General features: G+C 33.5%; 1 protein-coding gene across 2 annotated transcripts; it reads left to right on the top strand.

Annotated features, from left to right (window-relative positions):
* The first annotated feature begins 4,768 nt into the window (after positions 1-4,768).
* On the top strand, positions 4,769-11,219 carry LOC104899789 (probable phospholipid-transporting ATPase 4). Of its 2 annotated transcripts, none has more exons than XM_048647772.2 (11): positions 4,769-5,181; positions 5,746-7,615; positions 7,724-7,834; positions 8,049-8,325; positions 8,416-8,504; positions 8,638-8,725; positions 8,816-9,025; positions 9,172-9,297; positions 9,821-9,919; positions 10,016-10,207; positions 10,312-11,219. In XM_048647772.2, exons 2-11 carry the CDS (start codon positions 5,829-5,831, stop codon positions 10,981-10,983), a joined length of 3,651 nt encoding a protein of 1,216 aa, XP_048503729.1. In that variant the 5' UTR covers positions 4,769-5,181; positions 5,746-5,828; the 3' UTR covers positions 10,984-11,219. The 2 variants fall into 2 exon arrangements, with proteins under 2 accessions (XP_048503729.1, XP_010685357.1); XM_010687055.4 differs by having other exon boundaries at positions 5,702-7,615.
* Positions 11,220-15,203: the final 3,984 nt, after the last annotated feature.

Below are 15,203 nucleotides of genomic sequence, written 5' to 3'. Positions count from 1 at the left end.
TTCAAAAAATATGTCTACATCAAAAATAAATACAAAAAAGAGATATTTGATATACTAAAGGACTAATCAAATTGACAAATAGTTCAGGATATTTAAAATAAATAGAGCTTTAAATTACTAAAAATACATACTTTCTCCGGATTTTTTTACTCGCAACAACACTTTTTTTCATCAACTCCATTGCAATTTTTGGATATGAGAGAAGTAAAGAGGAAAAAAAGAGAGGGCCCACGTGATTGGAGAGAGATAGAGAGAAAGGAAAAACACAAATAGAAAGTGTTGCGGGTAAAAAAATAAAGAAAGTATATAGAGTTGAGGATAAGAAGAAATATAGTTGGGTTCACAATGGAGTACTCAACTATAGTAAATTGATTATAACTTTTAATATATAGTTCGAAAAATTAATATTTTTGTACCATTTGAAAGTACTTAAGAAATACTTTAAAATAAGATCGATTTATACTATATTTAAAAAAATTATATTAAAGTAACGTATAAAAAGATTTATTTACTATACTAACAAATTAAAGTAACCTAATTATCAAAAAAAATAAAAAATTAAAGTAACCTACTGCAAGTAGAATTAGGGTTTTTCTACAAAACCTATTCATGTTAGAATCAGAATATTCAAAGTTATATATATTAAATTATCGACGGTCCATTTTGTACATTAAGTTCCCAACAAAGTATGGATCTAATAATTAAGTAAGCTAATTACGTGAACTACATATACTAGATTATTACTGGTTAACTTTGCACATTGAGTTCTTCCCCGATAAGGTACGGTCTCTAATAAATACTCTTTATATTTTCTTTATATATCTAATAATCTAATTAGGATTGTTATATTTTCTTTATATCTAATCTAATTTGGATTATTTTTGTGAGAGTATAGATGTCAATACACATTACATTAGATCCAGAACCAATTAATATATAACAATCTAAATACACCCAATTCAAAAAAAAAAAAAACATCAGCAAATAATAGAAGTAATTAACAAAATTTATCTAGTCAATAATTAAAACAAAAAGATCTTTATGTATACCAAAGTACTAACAGTTAAGCAAAAACATACAAAAATGAAAAAGAATAAAAATCAAGTTGCTTCTCCTCAAGACAAATAAAGGGTGCCTTAACGTGGACCCAGGACATAAAAATCAGAAAATTGGAGTGAGAATGACAACCTTGAGGCTGCTATATTTCAATATAAACACACAGCAACCTTTGTTAAAGTACATATTAAAACCCTACAATATTACTGCTTTGCTTAATACTATCATTCAGTAGGGTTTGTCAGACTATCCAAAGCAGCTAGTGCAGATTAGCTGACATTAAAATCCAATAATAATCATTAATTATTTAACTAATATAATTAAGTACTAACTAACTATATGGTTGATTTGGACAGTAATAATTCCATTAACATACTTTAATGATAGGTGGTGAGTAGTTTGAAACAATGTTGCCTCTAAGTTGCAAGTTGTAACCAATTAGTTTGTCTAAATGCATGTTGAACCAACTATTTAGCTACTTGCAAGCTTTATAAATATATTTATTGAGGGAAAATGTAAATTTTTTCTTGATAAAAAGAAATATAAGTTATCTTAGATGATAATATAAATAATCGTTGTTGATTGCATATATACTTTTAGGTATATCTTTGATAAAAATAATAATTAATGGACCAGGTGCATACTAACTTTAGTGTGCACCGAGTTGGTAATTGATATTAACTCCATATAATGAATTTTATAGAGATTGTAGTGTAGTTATATACTCCCTCTGTTTTTTTTTTTTATCTTTCTCACTTAGAATCTTGACACTATTCATGCATATAGAGAATCTTCTCAAATGTTCTCAATTTATAAGAAAAACATAGTCATGTGGGGTCTTGTTTGATTCGTCTCAATTAGTACTTTATTAATATTCAATCGTTATAATTTTTACTAATATATAATGAAAGATATTTAAGTTTTAAAACGTGCATTGGCAAACGTGCAAAGTCAAAGTAGGAATGATAAAAAAAAAAACAGAGGGAGTACAATATAGTGAATTTTATCAAGGAAAAACATATATTGATATTATATGCAATATAATGGAGGATAAAATTATAATGTTTTAACATGTCGAAAGATATAGATAGTTGTGTAGTGTATATCGTGACACGTGCTTTAACATACTTCCTCCGTTTTCTTTTAGATGTTACACTTTTTAAATTACGGAACTCCTAGGTAATTTTTGGAGAGAAGAGAGATAGAGAGAAAGAAAACAAAAGGGTCACATGTGAACTTGTGATAGGAGAGAGATAGAGAGAAGATATTACCCAAAACAAAAGTGTAACATCTAATTTGAAATTTCTTAAAATAGAAAGTGTATCATCAAAAAAAATACGGAGTAAGTATATAAAAATATGATTTCTGCATGATATAGTGTGTGTCTAAATGATCTAGTGAGCTTCTGCATGATATATGAGTGTTTGAATGATATAGTGTATTATTCAAAAATAATGTAAAATAAATTTTGCACATGATAGTATGTTTCTGAATGATATAGTGAGTTTTTTCATGATATAGCGAGTTTCTGAATTATATAGTGAATGGTTTAGAAATGATGTAGTTTATACATGAATCATGATATAGTATAATTCTAAATGATATAGTATGATAATAGTGGATTTACCTGGTGCATACTAATGTTAATGTGAACCAAGAATTTAGTACTAGTTAACGAAGTTGAATTTTACCAAACATCACTGTACAATTCATAAATGCAATCAGCTAACCATCTTGGCTAACATGTACAAAAGAAATATCCTTTGATTATTAAATACCTTATTTTCTTCATTTTTTGTCCAAATTCCTATATTACACCTCTAAGATACTACTCTTGTTGGAAATTAGGGTTGACTTACAATTGCGGTCTACTAGTCCTGCTTTCATTCAATGAGCACTGAGATTTTTTTCAACCGTAACCCGACACCCGATACATCACTCGCTTAACACTCACCTATCATCCATATTATTATTTATACATGTTTTTTTATTTTGTTAAAAGATTTTAGTTGAAAATTTTAATAAATATATATCTTATGGCATAATTTTTTGTAAAAATTGTCATATATCTCGTCTCCCGTCAACCACCCAACCCACCCGTTCACCCGGTGGATGACGGATGGATGGATGCGGGTGATGACTTATGCGGGTAATGGATGGATGCGCGTGGGGTTGAAGGATGCGGGAGAAGGATGCAGGTGAAGCTCCATCCTCTCCGAATCCGATCCATTTCCATCCATGTAGTTAGGTACTTTAAAAATACACATGAATTTACATGTGGGTGCTTTAGAGAATAATGATCATACAAAGATGTCATTGGGCATGTTAGATTGTGCTTTGTAAAAGGTATGCTTAGCCTGAAGCCAAGCTGATTCGTGCTTCAAATTTAAAGAGGGTGGCTTACAACACGATTACGACTTATCCGTACCTAGACATAAATTATGTGATATTTCTATGTTTTGTCGTGCTGAAATTTGTGTCTCGCATTATGTCATGCTTCCCAACAAATATATAGAGTTTCGAGCATAACACACAACCTAAGAGACACAATTTCGTGTAACGTAATGCTTTGAGTAAGCTTACCTAGAGCCATTTTTATAAACTTTGAATAGGCAACACAGAACGACCATATGACTATAAAAATGAAGATAAGCAAGTACTAGTTAACGAAGTTGAATTTTACCAAACATCACTATACAATTCATAAATGCAATTAGCTAACCATCTTAGCTAACATGTACAAAAGAAATATCCTTTGATTATTACACATTTACACCTCACTATAGGAATTTTTTCTTCATTTTTTGTCCAAATTCCTACATTACACCTCTAAGATGCTGCCCTTGTTGGAAATTAGTGTTGACTTACAATTGCGGTCTACTAGCTCTTGCTTTCATTCAGTGACCACTGAGCAGGTTGATTACGCCTACTCCCAATTGCTAGGAAACTTCTATTCTTATCAATCAGTGCCTCAAATTTCACACATAAAAGAAAACAAGTTTACTTCTTTTACTTGTAACATCAGTATTTATTCTCAGATATTTCACTCATACAACAATATTTAGGATAATAATTTCTCACTTAGGGCATGTTCTCTTTGGCATAAAACAGTTGGATTGAACTGAACTGAACTGAATTGAACTGAACTTAAATGAATAGTGATATGTGAGAGTAAAAATATTGTCAAGAGCTGAGCTGATCTGAACTGATCTGAACTGAATTGAACTGAATTGAATTGAACTGAACTGAAAATAAGCTGGGGAGAACATGCCCTTAAGATATATTTTGTGTAACTTAATTATTATATTTTTTAAACCCTATAAATATTAATGGAATCACTTCCAAATTACGGAATTTCACACAATATAACATTCATAATACTTGTAATATTTTTCTTTTAGATAAATTCTTACATAGAGAAAATATTACTTTCCTCCGTAACATAATAACGGCAACAATTGGGTATTATTTATGAGGTATAAATATTAATTTGTTGCAATTATTATGTTACGAAGGAAGTACCATGTTGTGAATCGCATGGGTCATGTTTAAATTTGTTTAAATTTCTATTAATCAATATGTTGTTTTCATACTTTCATATGTTACGAGTATTAGAAAACGAAGAAATTTGTATTCACATACATGATACATCCATACTCCACTTAAAAAAAGTTCATGTATGGGTGCAACAAATAAATTAATCAATAATCACCCATTCACCAAACGCTTTAATTGGAAATTGTAAACATAGATATATAATTGAATTCTCTTGTGAAAGTAAATATAATTTAATTAAATTAAGTGAGGAGAGAGAAAATGAAAAAAAAAGTCCCGGAAAATGCTGCTAATTGGCTCGAAGTTTTCCGGACGTAGAGACGAAACTCTAAACCCTGTTTTCTCTCTCTTCACCTGTCTCTCATTCAGTCATTCTCTCTGCATTTCCCCTCTTTCTCTCTCTAGATTTTCTCTAAATTGTAAACATACATTTTAAGATCCCTCCAAAAAATAAAGGAGCTATCTTTTGTCAAGATCTCTTTTTTTCAAAAACTGGGTTTATCTTTTTTTACCTTTTTTGTTTGTTTTTGTAGTTTGAATCAAAGAAGTCAAGCATTGTGATCATCGCAGGTAATCCTCTCATCAGCTACTTTTTACAAAATTTTATGTTCTTGGTAATCTTTATTTTTATTTTTTAATTGTTTAATTTTTATGGGTTGGGGAAAATCTTGCTTGATTTTATCTGGGTATGATTTTGAATTTGTTGGGTATGAATGAGCTGGGATATCTTGTCTGATAGAATTCACATTCTTGTGTAATTAATGTTTTTTGGGGATTTTATGTTATAAGATTGTTTTTTTTATATAAAAATGTATGATCAAATTGTATGATTTTGACCATTATTGTTCATTATTGGATCAGTCTTTAGCATGAGATTGAGAATTTTTCATTTAATTTTTTCTGTGATTTGCCGCCTCATCCAATTTCATTCTTTTGAAAAAGTGATTTTTCTGGGTTGTAGAGAATTTTTTCTGATGTTGACTTTATGAATTGTGAAATATTGTTACATGTGGAAACAATAAGAAGATATATATTTTGATTTTGTATACATTATATTGACTTTATCTATGTTGGAATTGGTTTGGATCAGCCAATTTTGATTTCTGGGCTTCGGTGGTTTATTGGAATTTTCAGCTGAAAATTTGAAGGGATGGGATCCCATGAGACGATTTTAATTTTCTTAAGACGTCTGAATTGAGAGTTGGAAAGCTTAAGATATGGCAAAGGGTAGGATTAGGGCAAAGTTTCGTCGGAGCAATCTTTACACATTTTCCTGTGTCCGGCCTCAACAACCGAAGCCTGATGATCCGAGCTCATTGCCTGAGGGGCCGGGCTTTTCTCGACTTGTATATTGCAACCAATCTGAACTTCATCGCAGAAAACCTCTTAAATACCGGTCTAATAATATCTCGACTACTAAATACAATGTCATTACATTTCTTCCAAAGGGTCTCTTTGAGCAGTTCCGCCGTGCTGCCAATATGTACTTCCTCTTGGCTGCAATTCTGTCTGTTACCTCAGTGTCGCCTTTTGGTGCAGTTAGTATGATTGCTCCTTTGTCCATTGTGGTTGGGCTTACTATGGCCAAGGAAGCTGTGGAGGATTGGCGTAGGTTTATTCAAGATATGAAGGTCAATAGTCGAAAAGTTTGTCTTCACAAAGGGGATGGCGTGTTTGGGGATAGGTCATGGCAAAATATTTGTGTTGGAGATGTGGTAAAAGTAAAGAAAGATGAGTTTTTCCCAGCGGATATGTTGCTGCTGTCTTCAAGTTATGAGGATGGTATATGCTATGTGGAGACTATGAACTTAGATGGTGAGACGAACTTGAAAGTAAAGAGAGCTCTAGAAGTAACCTTACCATTGGATGAGGACACTTCATTCAGGGATTTTAAGGCAATGATCAGATGCGAGGACCCAAATCCCAACCTTTACACATTTGTTGGTAATCTGGATTTCGAGCGCCAAATCTTTCCTATTGATCCAAATCAGATTCTTCTAAGGGACTCAAAGCTCAGGAATACTGGTTATGTCTATGGAGTTGTTATATTTACTGGACATGACAGCAAAGTGATGCAAAATGCAACAGAGTCCCCTTCAAAAAGAAGTAGGATAGAGAAGAAAATGGATCATATCATTTACATCCTTTTTTCTGTGCTTGTGTTGATCTCCTTGATTAGCTCAATTGGCTTCTCAGTGAGGACCAAGTATGACATGCCAAAGTGGTGGTACTTGAGAGCCCCAGACTCCAAGGGCTTGTATGATCCTACTAGGCCAGCATTGTCTGGTCTCTTCCATCTTGTCACCGCACTCATACTGTATGGGTACTTAATCCCAATCTCACTGTATGTTTCTATTGAGTTTGTAAAGTTTCTGCAAGCCATCTTTATTGATCAGGACATACACATGTATGATGAAGAATCAGGAACACCAGCACAGGCTAGGACATCAAATTTGAATGAGGAATTGGGGCAAGTTGACACAATCCTGTCAGACAAAACTGGTACTTTGACATGCAATCAAATGGATTTTCTCAAGTGTTCTATTGCGGGTGTTGCATATGGCACACGTTCTAGTGAAGTTGAACTAGCTGCTGCTAAACAGATGGCTAAGGACCTGGAGGAGCAAGATGCAGAAATGTCTGATTCTACATTCAGAAGGTCAGAAATAGAGTTGGAAACTGTAATAACTTCCAGAGATGAGAGAGATTATAAACCCATGATCAAAGGCTTCAGTTTTGAGGATGACCGGCTCCTTGGTGGCCATTGGTTAAAAGAACCTAATATGCAGACTATGCTGTTGTTTTTCCGCATTCTTGCAGTCTGTCATACTGCCATCCCAGAGCTAAATGAAGAGACTGGGACTTACACTTATGAAGCAGAGTCTCCTGATGAAGCTGCTTTTCTTGCGGCTGCCAGGGAATTTGGTTTTGAATTTGTCAAAAGAACCCAATCAACTGTTGTTGTTCGTGAGAGATATCCTAACCATGGACAACCTGTTGAAAGGTCAGCATGTGTTAACAAGTTGTTCTTACTGTAAATCTTCTCTTCCTTTCTTGATCCTCAAAATTTGAAATTTATTGAAACAATTTCGTTTCCATGTGAATTTGTCAGGGAGTATAAAATTCTTACTCTTTTAGATTTCACAAGCAAGAGAAAACGGATGTCTGTAATAGTGCGTGATGAGGACGGCCAGATCCTTCTCTTCTGCAAAGGAGCAGACAGGTATTGTCTATGGTCTTTTCTCCATCGTTTCTTGGCATTGCGAATGTATCAATCGAATGAAATTATCTCAGCTTCATATTAATTTAATTAGCTTTGTTGATCTAGCTATTCATATGAGAGTTGACACTGCGTTTTTCATATCTTATTTGGTCTTACATCAACTTGAAGATTAGAAGCCCTCTTATTGACCTTTCATGATTCTGTGGGTCTACAGCATAATTTTTGATCGGCTCTCAAAAAATGGAAAAACGTATCTGGAAGACACCACAAAGCATCTGAATGAATATGGAGATAATGGGTTGCGTACATTAGCCCTCGCTTATAAAAAGCTTGAAGAGTCTGAATTCTCTGATTGGAACAATGAATTTCTGAAAGCTAAGAGCTCGATTGGGAGTGATAGGGACGTAAATCTGGAGCGGGTTTCAGATATGATGGAGAGAGATTTAGTTCTCGTAGGTGCAACAGCTGTTGAAGACAAGCTGCAGAAAGGGGTATGTCTCTGTTTTGTCTCAGAAGTACAATGTACTTCCTACATTTTACATCCTACATTCTGCATATACTTACATTTTCTTTTAATGCAGGTCCCTGAATGTATTGATAAACTTGCACAAGCTGGTCTCAAGATATGGGTTCTCACTGGTGATAAAATGGAAACTGCTATAAATATTGGGTGTGTGCTCTCCTCCTCTTCCTTGCCTGATTGAAAGGCGGAACAAATAGTAGTGTTGGACTTGTGTGGCTGAATCTCTTTATGACAGTGAATAGTAATCTAAACATGAAAACCATTTTTTTGGTCTATGCAGTTTTTCTTGCAGTCTCCTTCGTCAAGGCATGAAACAGATATGTATAACAGCAGCTCATGTTGAAGGAACTAGCAATGACTCAAAAGAGGTACCTACTATCTACAGAAATAATCTGAGAGTTTGGCTTCAGAAAATTTATTGTATTTCATGCTAGAAAGTTTTGTTTGTGACCAACCAGGCTATCAAGGAGAACATAACATTACAAATTACCAATGCTTCTCAAATGATCAAGCTTGAAAAGGATCCACATGCTGCGTTTGCCTTGATCATTGACGGGAAAGGTTTGACCTATGCTCTAGAAGATGATATGAAGTATCAGTTCTTGAGTCTAGCAGTTGAGTGTGCATCAGTTATTTGCTGTCGTGTTTCTCCCAAGCAAAAGGCACTGGTATGCATTCTGTTGTCTTAAATCATTTTTTGTGTTGAGGCTTGATTTTGCTTTCCCCGTTTTGGATTTTCTTCTCTACTTGTGCCCCCTTCCACCACCCCTAAAAAGAAAAAATATTGAGAAGTAACTATAATTTTCATAATTAGGTAACGAGGTTGGTCAAAGAAGGGACTGGAAAAACCACTTTGGCCATTGGTGATGGTGCTAATGATGTTGGAATGATCCAAGAAGCTGATATTGGTGTGGGCATTAGTGGGGCTGAAGGTATGCAGGTAGGTGGTATCCATGACAGTTTCTTCCCCTCTCTCTGAGCTATTTTTGGTTCTTGCATCTATATGTCAAATCGTGAGTTTGAGAGCCATCTCCTGTGTGACCTCTTAATAACAGAGCAAGGTCTTTGAGCTTTTGTTATGCTCTTATTGAACTACGTCTTGCCAGCAAATATTCTTCACTTTTGATGACTCCAATGCTTTTAAGGCCTATGATTAGATTATTGTGATTATCTTGCATATTGAGTTATCTTGAAAATATTGTAATTTGGACACCGAGCACTCGATAAGTATAGACCTTAGCTAGTGGGCTGTCCTCATGTGTTGATAAACAAGCACCTAACCAAAAGGCACAATCCTGTGTTAGTCTGTTCCTCCTTTAATTAATGACACAACCATTGTGAAGCACTGTTTCTGCTACTGTTCACCCAAATGATCTTGTGATGATCTCCTATTGTTAAGTTTTTTAAGGCTACATGTACTTCTCATTGGAGACAGGCTTACCATAACTTTCAGCTTTTTGCAGGCGGTGATGGCTAGTGATTTTGCCATTGCACAGTTTCGGTTTCTGGAAAGATTGTTGCTTGTACATGGACATTGGTGTTACAAGAGAATAGCTCAAATGGTAAGAACTTCAAACTCAAACCTTGTGTATGGTATATATTCATATCATGATATAGCCATACTATTACTTATGCATTTTTTTTGCCTTTGGGTACAGATTTGCTATTTTTTCTACAAGAACATAGCTTTTGGCCTCACACTCTTTTATTTTGAGGCTTTTGCTGGCTTTTCGGGGCAAACAATCTATGATGATTGGTATTCTCTCTCTTTCAATGTAATCCTCACCTCATTGCCTGTCATTTCTCTTGGAGTTTTCGAGCAGGATGTTTCTTCAGATGTCTGCTTGGAGGTAAGTTTCTCATCATCAAAATCTATATCCATAAACATATATATTTTTACTTAGGTAAAAAACTGCCTCTTGATTCATACAATTGTTGCTTTCACTATTTCCAGTTCCCTGCACTATATCAGCAAGGCCCAAGAAACCTGTTTTTTGACTGGTATAGGATATTTGGATGGATAGGAAATGGGCTCTACACTTCTGTAATAGTATTTTTCTTCAACATCATCATCTTCTACAATCAAGCATTTCGCTCTGGAGGCCAGATTGCTGACATGTCTGCAGTCGGAACCATCATGTTCACCGGAATAATCTGGGCGGTAAATTTTCAGATTGCCCTCACGATGAGTCATTTTACTTGGATCCAACATTTGCTTGTTTGGGGCAGTATTGGAATGTGGTACATATTTCTGTTGATATATGGTGCAATGCCTTCTACTGTATCTGGAAATGCTCATAAGCTGCTCGTGGAAGCCCTTGCACCTGCACCTATTTATTGGACCACAACTCTCTTGGTAACAATTGCGTGTGTTCTTCCCTACTTCGCTCATATTGTGTTCCAACGATCTTTCAACCCGTTGGATCACCATATAATCCAAGAGATTAAGTACTATAAGAAGGATGTTGAAGATCAAAATATGTGGGTCAGGGAACAATCCAAAGCACGGCAAACGACGAAGATTGGTTTTAGTGCAAGAGTCGAAGCCAAAATCAGACAGTTAAAAACCAAACTGAACAAGAAGCATTCTGGAACTGGCACAGCCTACCAATCTCCTGTATCATAATTGATTTCTTTTTGTTTTTCTTTCTTTTCACCTTTTTAGGCTTGATTTTACAAGATCTCCCATTTTGTTAGGTGGTTTGGGCTTTGGCTTTCTCTTTTTTTTTTTTTTTTTTATTCATATATCAGCCATTTTTTCATGGTATCCTCTATGTCCCACATTCATTGAACAAGAGCTTAATATAGCTGTTGTATATACCATATCTATACGAGTAAATCAATAGTACATCTTGTGAATCACTTGACAGTTGCCACTAAGATTTTTGCCTTTTTCCCCTCTTTTGGATTTGTCAGATTTTTTTTCTTTTCTGAATTAAGTTAAAGAATTGCTATTTGTTTAACTTGTAAATAAATAGATAAACAACAATTTGAAAATTTTATTGATAATGAAGTGTGGTTTGTCAAATTGTTAGGTTTAAGACGTACCTTTCATGTTTATAATGTATACACCTTTCACCTTTCTATATTGGCTACATTTGTTGGATACGGAATTAGTATATGGATGGAACGAAATGCAAAAGTGTTCGAAAACAGGACCACTCCTAATGAGGTAATACATAACTTGGTTATGGAACACAACACGTACCCTCAGAAGGTGTACAAGAGCTTTGTCCCTCATTGCGAGCCAAGTGCTAATATTTGGTCTGCTCCTCCGTCGGGTGGGGTAAAAATCAACTCGGATGCTTCTTTGGTTACGGAGGGGTGGATAGGAATGGGAGTTGTTGCTCGTGATGAGAATGGTGAAGCATTATTTGCGGCAACTCATTGAGTTCGAGCTTGGTGACCCCGGAGATTGAGGAAAGTGAAACTCTTCTTCTTGCTATTAAACTTGCAAAGCGCTATGGGTTTGATAACATCATTCCGGAGTCGCATAGTCAGATTCGTGTGACTAGACTTTCTAGAGCTGTAATTTATATGTCTGAGTTTGATAATGTCTTAGAGGACATTCTTTTATTCAGTGCTAGTTTTAATTCCATATGTGAAAAAAGGTGGGAATTACGTAGCTCATCATCTTGCTAAGATAGTGCTATCTGGGGTAGAACAGGGGTAGGATAATCATTTCCCTTCGAATATTTATCCCTACGTATTCTCGGACGCTTTATCCATTGATTAATACACTATTGAACTTCTCCTTTAGAAAAATATCTACCACTTACTACCTACTACCTACTACTTACTAGAATATCTTAGTATTTTAAATTGTTTTCTTTCAAGAGATTATGTATGTCATGGCAAACATTTGCCCCTTTCCGAGACCATATGCGTGAATTAAGCAAAGGGGATTGTCTTAATCACTAAGGTAACGATCATCTACTACATTTTAGGTGGTCTTACATTCAAGGTTGCTTAAGGTGAGAAAGAAATTTGGTTCAAAACATATTTTGATGTGGTGTGTCCACAACATTCGTATTGTAATTTTGTAAATGATAAGATGTCATACACTTGTCAAAATAATTCTTGCAAAACCTTCTAACAATGTAGTAGAGTAAGTAAGGTCGAATCCACAGAGATGTAGTCGTATTAATCTTATCTTCTAAGGTTTGGGAAACTAAACAAGATCAGAGAGTTGAGATTTAAGGTTCTAAACTAATAAAATATGGAAAGCAAACTAAAAGGATCCAGGGTAATGATTTACCATATTCATAATGCTAATAAATCTACCAAAATATCATCAATAACTTAATTAATTAGATATTTAGAGCGCAGGTTAATCCTATAGCAGAGTCTGAACGCTCTCAAATCAACCTATGCACTAAAATCACTAACATAATAAGATTTGTTAATCGTAGGCAAGCCTCTAAAAGTCGATATTTCAATTCTAACTCTTATTAGCAAGATTTAATCAAACAATTAATAGGTTGCAAAATTGACAATTACAACACTAATTAATTATAAATATCAGTGAGTAATCAAACTTTAATAGCATCAATCAAGATTCATAACATATGAACATGGGTTCCCAAACCCTAGAAAAAAATACTACTCAATCATGAAACAAAAAGAATAAAAACTACACCTAGGAAGGAGAACATAATTAAAAGAATTTAATGAAAGAAACTAATTGAATTTATGAAATAAAGAAGATGAATAAAAACTAGGGTTTACTAAAAAAAAAAGAACTAGAGAGGAAAAGGAAGAAGAAAACCAAACTGAACCTAATAATAAAAAATAACGTAATGAGAGAGGGGAGAAGCAAGGAGTGAATCCTCATCTAATTAATAGTAAGTTTTTTTTAGTGGATCTAATTAATAGTAAGTAACCTAATATGACTAGGAAAGTAAGTTACAAAATAAGGAAAATCAAAATATTCATTAAATAAATGAAATGAGTGATCCGCGTGTACGATAACAGATTCTAGATGAAACAATGCCAACTTTCGAAAGACATACATCCTTGAATAGAAGTATCCTTGGGATGTGGCACCTATCATCGAAAAGCTCTTTAAGACTAGTTTTCAAATATGCTGGAATTATTCATTTTCAAGAAACACATCAAAAGTAATGATCAGAAAAGTAGACGTGACTCCTTTTCCACATTTCTTGTAATGATTTTCCTCTTTGTTTTCACTCAAACTCGTACTGATTATACCCCACACGGTCCTATGCATTGTAGCTTCCTTGGAAGTTGGAAGTGCTCTTAATCCTCAATCTTAGCTAATTATACTCCAAATATGTATTCATTACCTGAAATTCATCAAAAATACGAAAATATACCAAATAGGAGTAGAATTGCATAACTTTTGAATATAATGCAACATGAACCTAAATATGAATCTAAATGCTCTAGAATGCAACCTAGATGCATCTAAAAACTATATATAAATATGACTTATCATTAAGATATGGATTTTTCGTGCATCAAGTTACCCTTATAAGTAATAACATAGTGTCCTTAAAAAACAACAACTAATGCGAACCATATCAAGTATTTTTCAACCATTTTATATAATTTAATTTATAAATACACTTTTCGTGTTAGATTTTGTTACCCTTAAAAGTATTAACATCTAACATACCATTCATTAAGTTATGTGTTCATCACAACAATTCATTATGGTTACTGGATTGCTTAATATTGGTCACAAACGATTATAGATAAATCTTTGTTTTCATGAGATGTTGTCCGTTAAGGTTCTTGTGAAAGCTTATCTTCCTTTGTAGATGAGAAACTTGGTTTCTTTTTCTTTTTTTACTTTTTGAAACCGTAAACATGAGATTTGGTTGTTTTCGTTCGCTCTATCTTTTGTTTTGAGTGTATCTCTATAGTTCCTTATATAGGGAGTCTAATTACTTGTGACTTTACCTTTATTTCGACAAGAAACCTTAAAGATATTAATACTTTCTCTCAACATGAAAATATTATTTAGGATGGTTCACATATTACAAATTTACTGATAATCTTTACTCCAACAGCAATACAACAATTAAGGGTTGGTTTGCTTCATTGTAAAACTAGCATGACACTTTAACTAGCTTTAGAAATGCCCTAACAAAGCTCACAATTTACAAGAAATGTGATAATATTTATCAATCTTTCACATTTTTATCTTATAAATTCAACTACATCCTCAACTGGTGGATATATCTTCTCAAATTTGATTCAACTTTTCAATCATTAACGACTTCTTTTTAACTGTAAAAGAGTTCTTCTTTTTAGCTACCTTATTATTTTCAATTCATTTTATTAAACACATTTTACCTATCTCTAATCACACTAACTTTTAACCTCAGTTACCAATTTACAACCACTTTACAATTTTAAATCATGAAAAAGTTGCAAATAACACCAAAAATTATTTGAAATTATCCACATCCAATTTCATGAAGTCTAAAATAAATAAAAATCTAAAGTATATGATTCCCTTTTAAAATTTGTCAATATTGACCATTATTATGATACTAAATACTCCTTCTGTATTTTTTTTTTATCTTTCTCACTTATAATTTTGACAGTGCGGTCTTGTTTGTTTCGTTACTTTATTAATATTTAATTATTATAAATTTTACTAATATGTATTAAAAGATATTTAAAAAGTGCATTGACAAACGTGCAAAGTCAAAGTAGAAAAGATAAAAAAATACAAAGAGAGTATTTCAATCCGATTGGATATCAAAAGCAAAATAGATACATAATTTGATATCTTGGCCAATAAAGTTAAATAAAATAAAATAACATAAAATCTAACAATCAAATAAAATAAAGACAGAAGAACAATAGAAAAGG

Source organism: Beta vulgaris, chromosome 7 (genome assembly GCF_026745355.1).
Source record: "Beta vulgaris subsp. vulgaris cultivar EL10 chromosome 7, EL10.2, whole genome shotgun sequence".
In the NCBI taxonomy this organism is placed as follows: Eukaryota; Viridiplantae; Streptophyta; class Magnoliopsida; order Caryophyllales; family Amaranthaceae; genus Beta; species Beta vulgaris.
This window is presented reverse-complemented; position numbering and strand designations above follow the sequence as displayed.

Bases quoted from the DNA above. Each gene is read 5' to 3' on its own strand.
- LOC104899789 (XM_048647772.2), top strand. From the start codon at position 5,829: ATGGCAAAGGGTAGGATTAGGGCAAAGTTTCGTCGGAGCAATCTTTAC. The intron at 8,726-8,815 runs GTACCTACTATC...GTGACCAACCAG, and splicing joins CTAGCAATGACTCAAAAGAG to GCTATCAAGGAGAACATAAC. The intron at 9,026-9,171 runs GTATGCATTCTG...TTTCATAATTAG, and splicing joins CTCCCAAGCAAAAGGCACTG to GTAACGAGGTTGGTCAAAGA.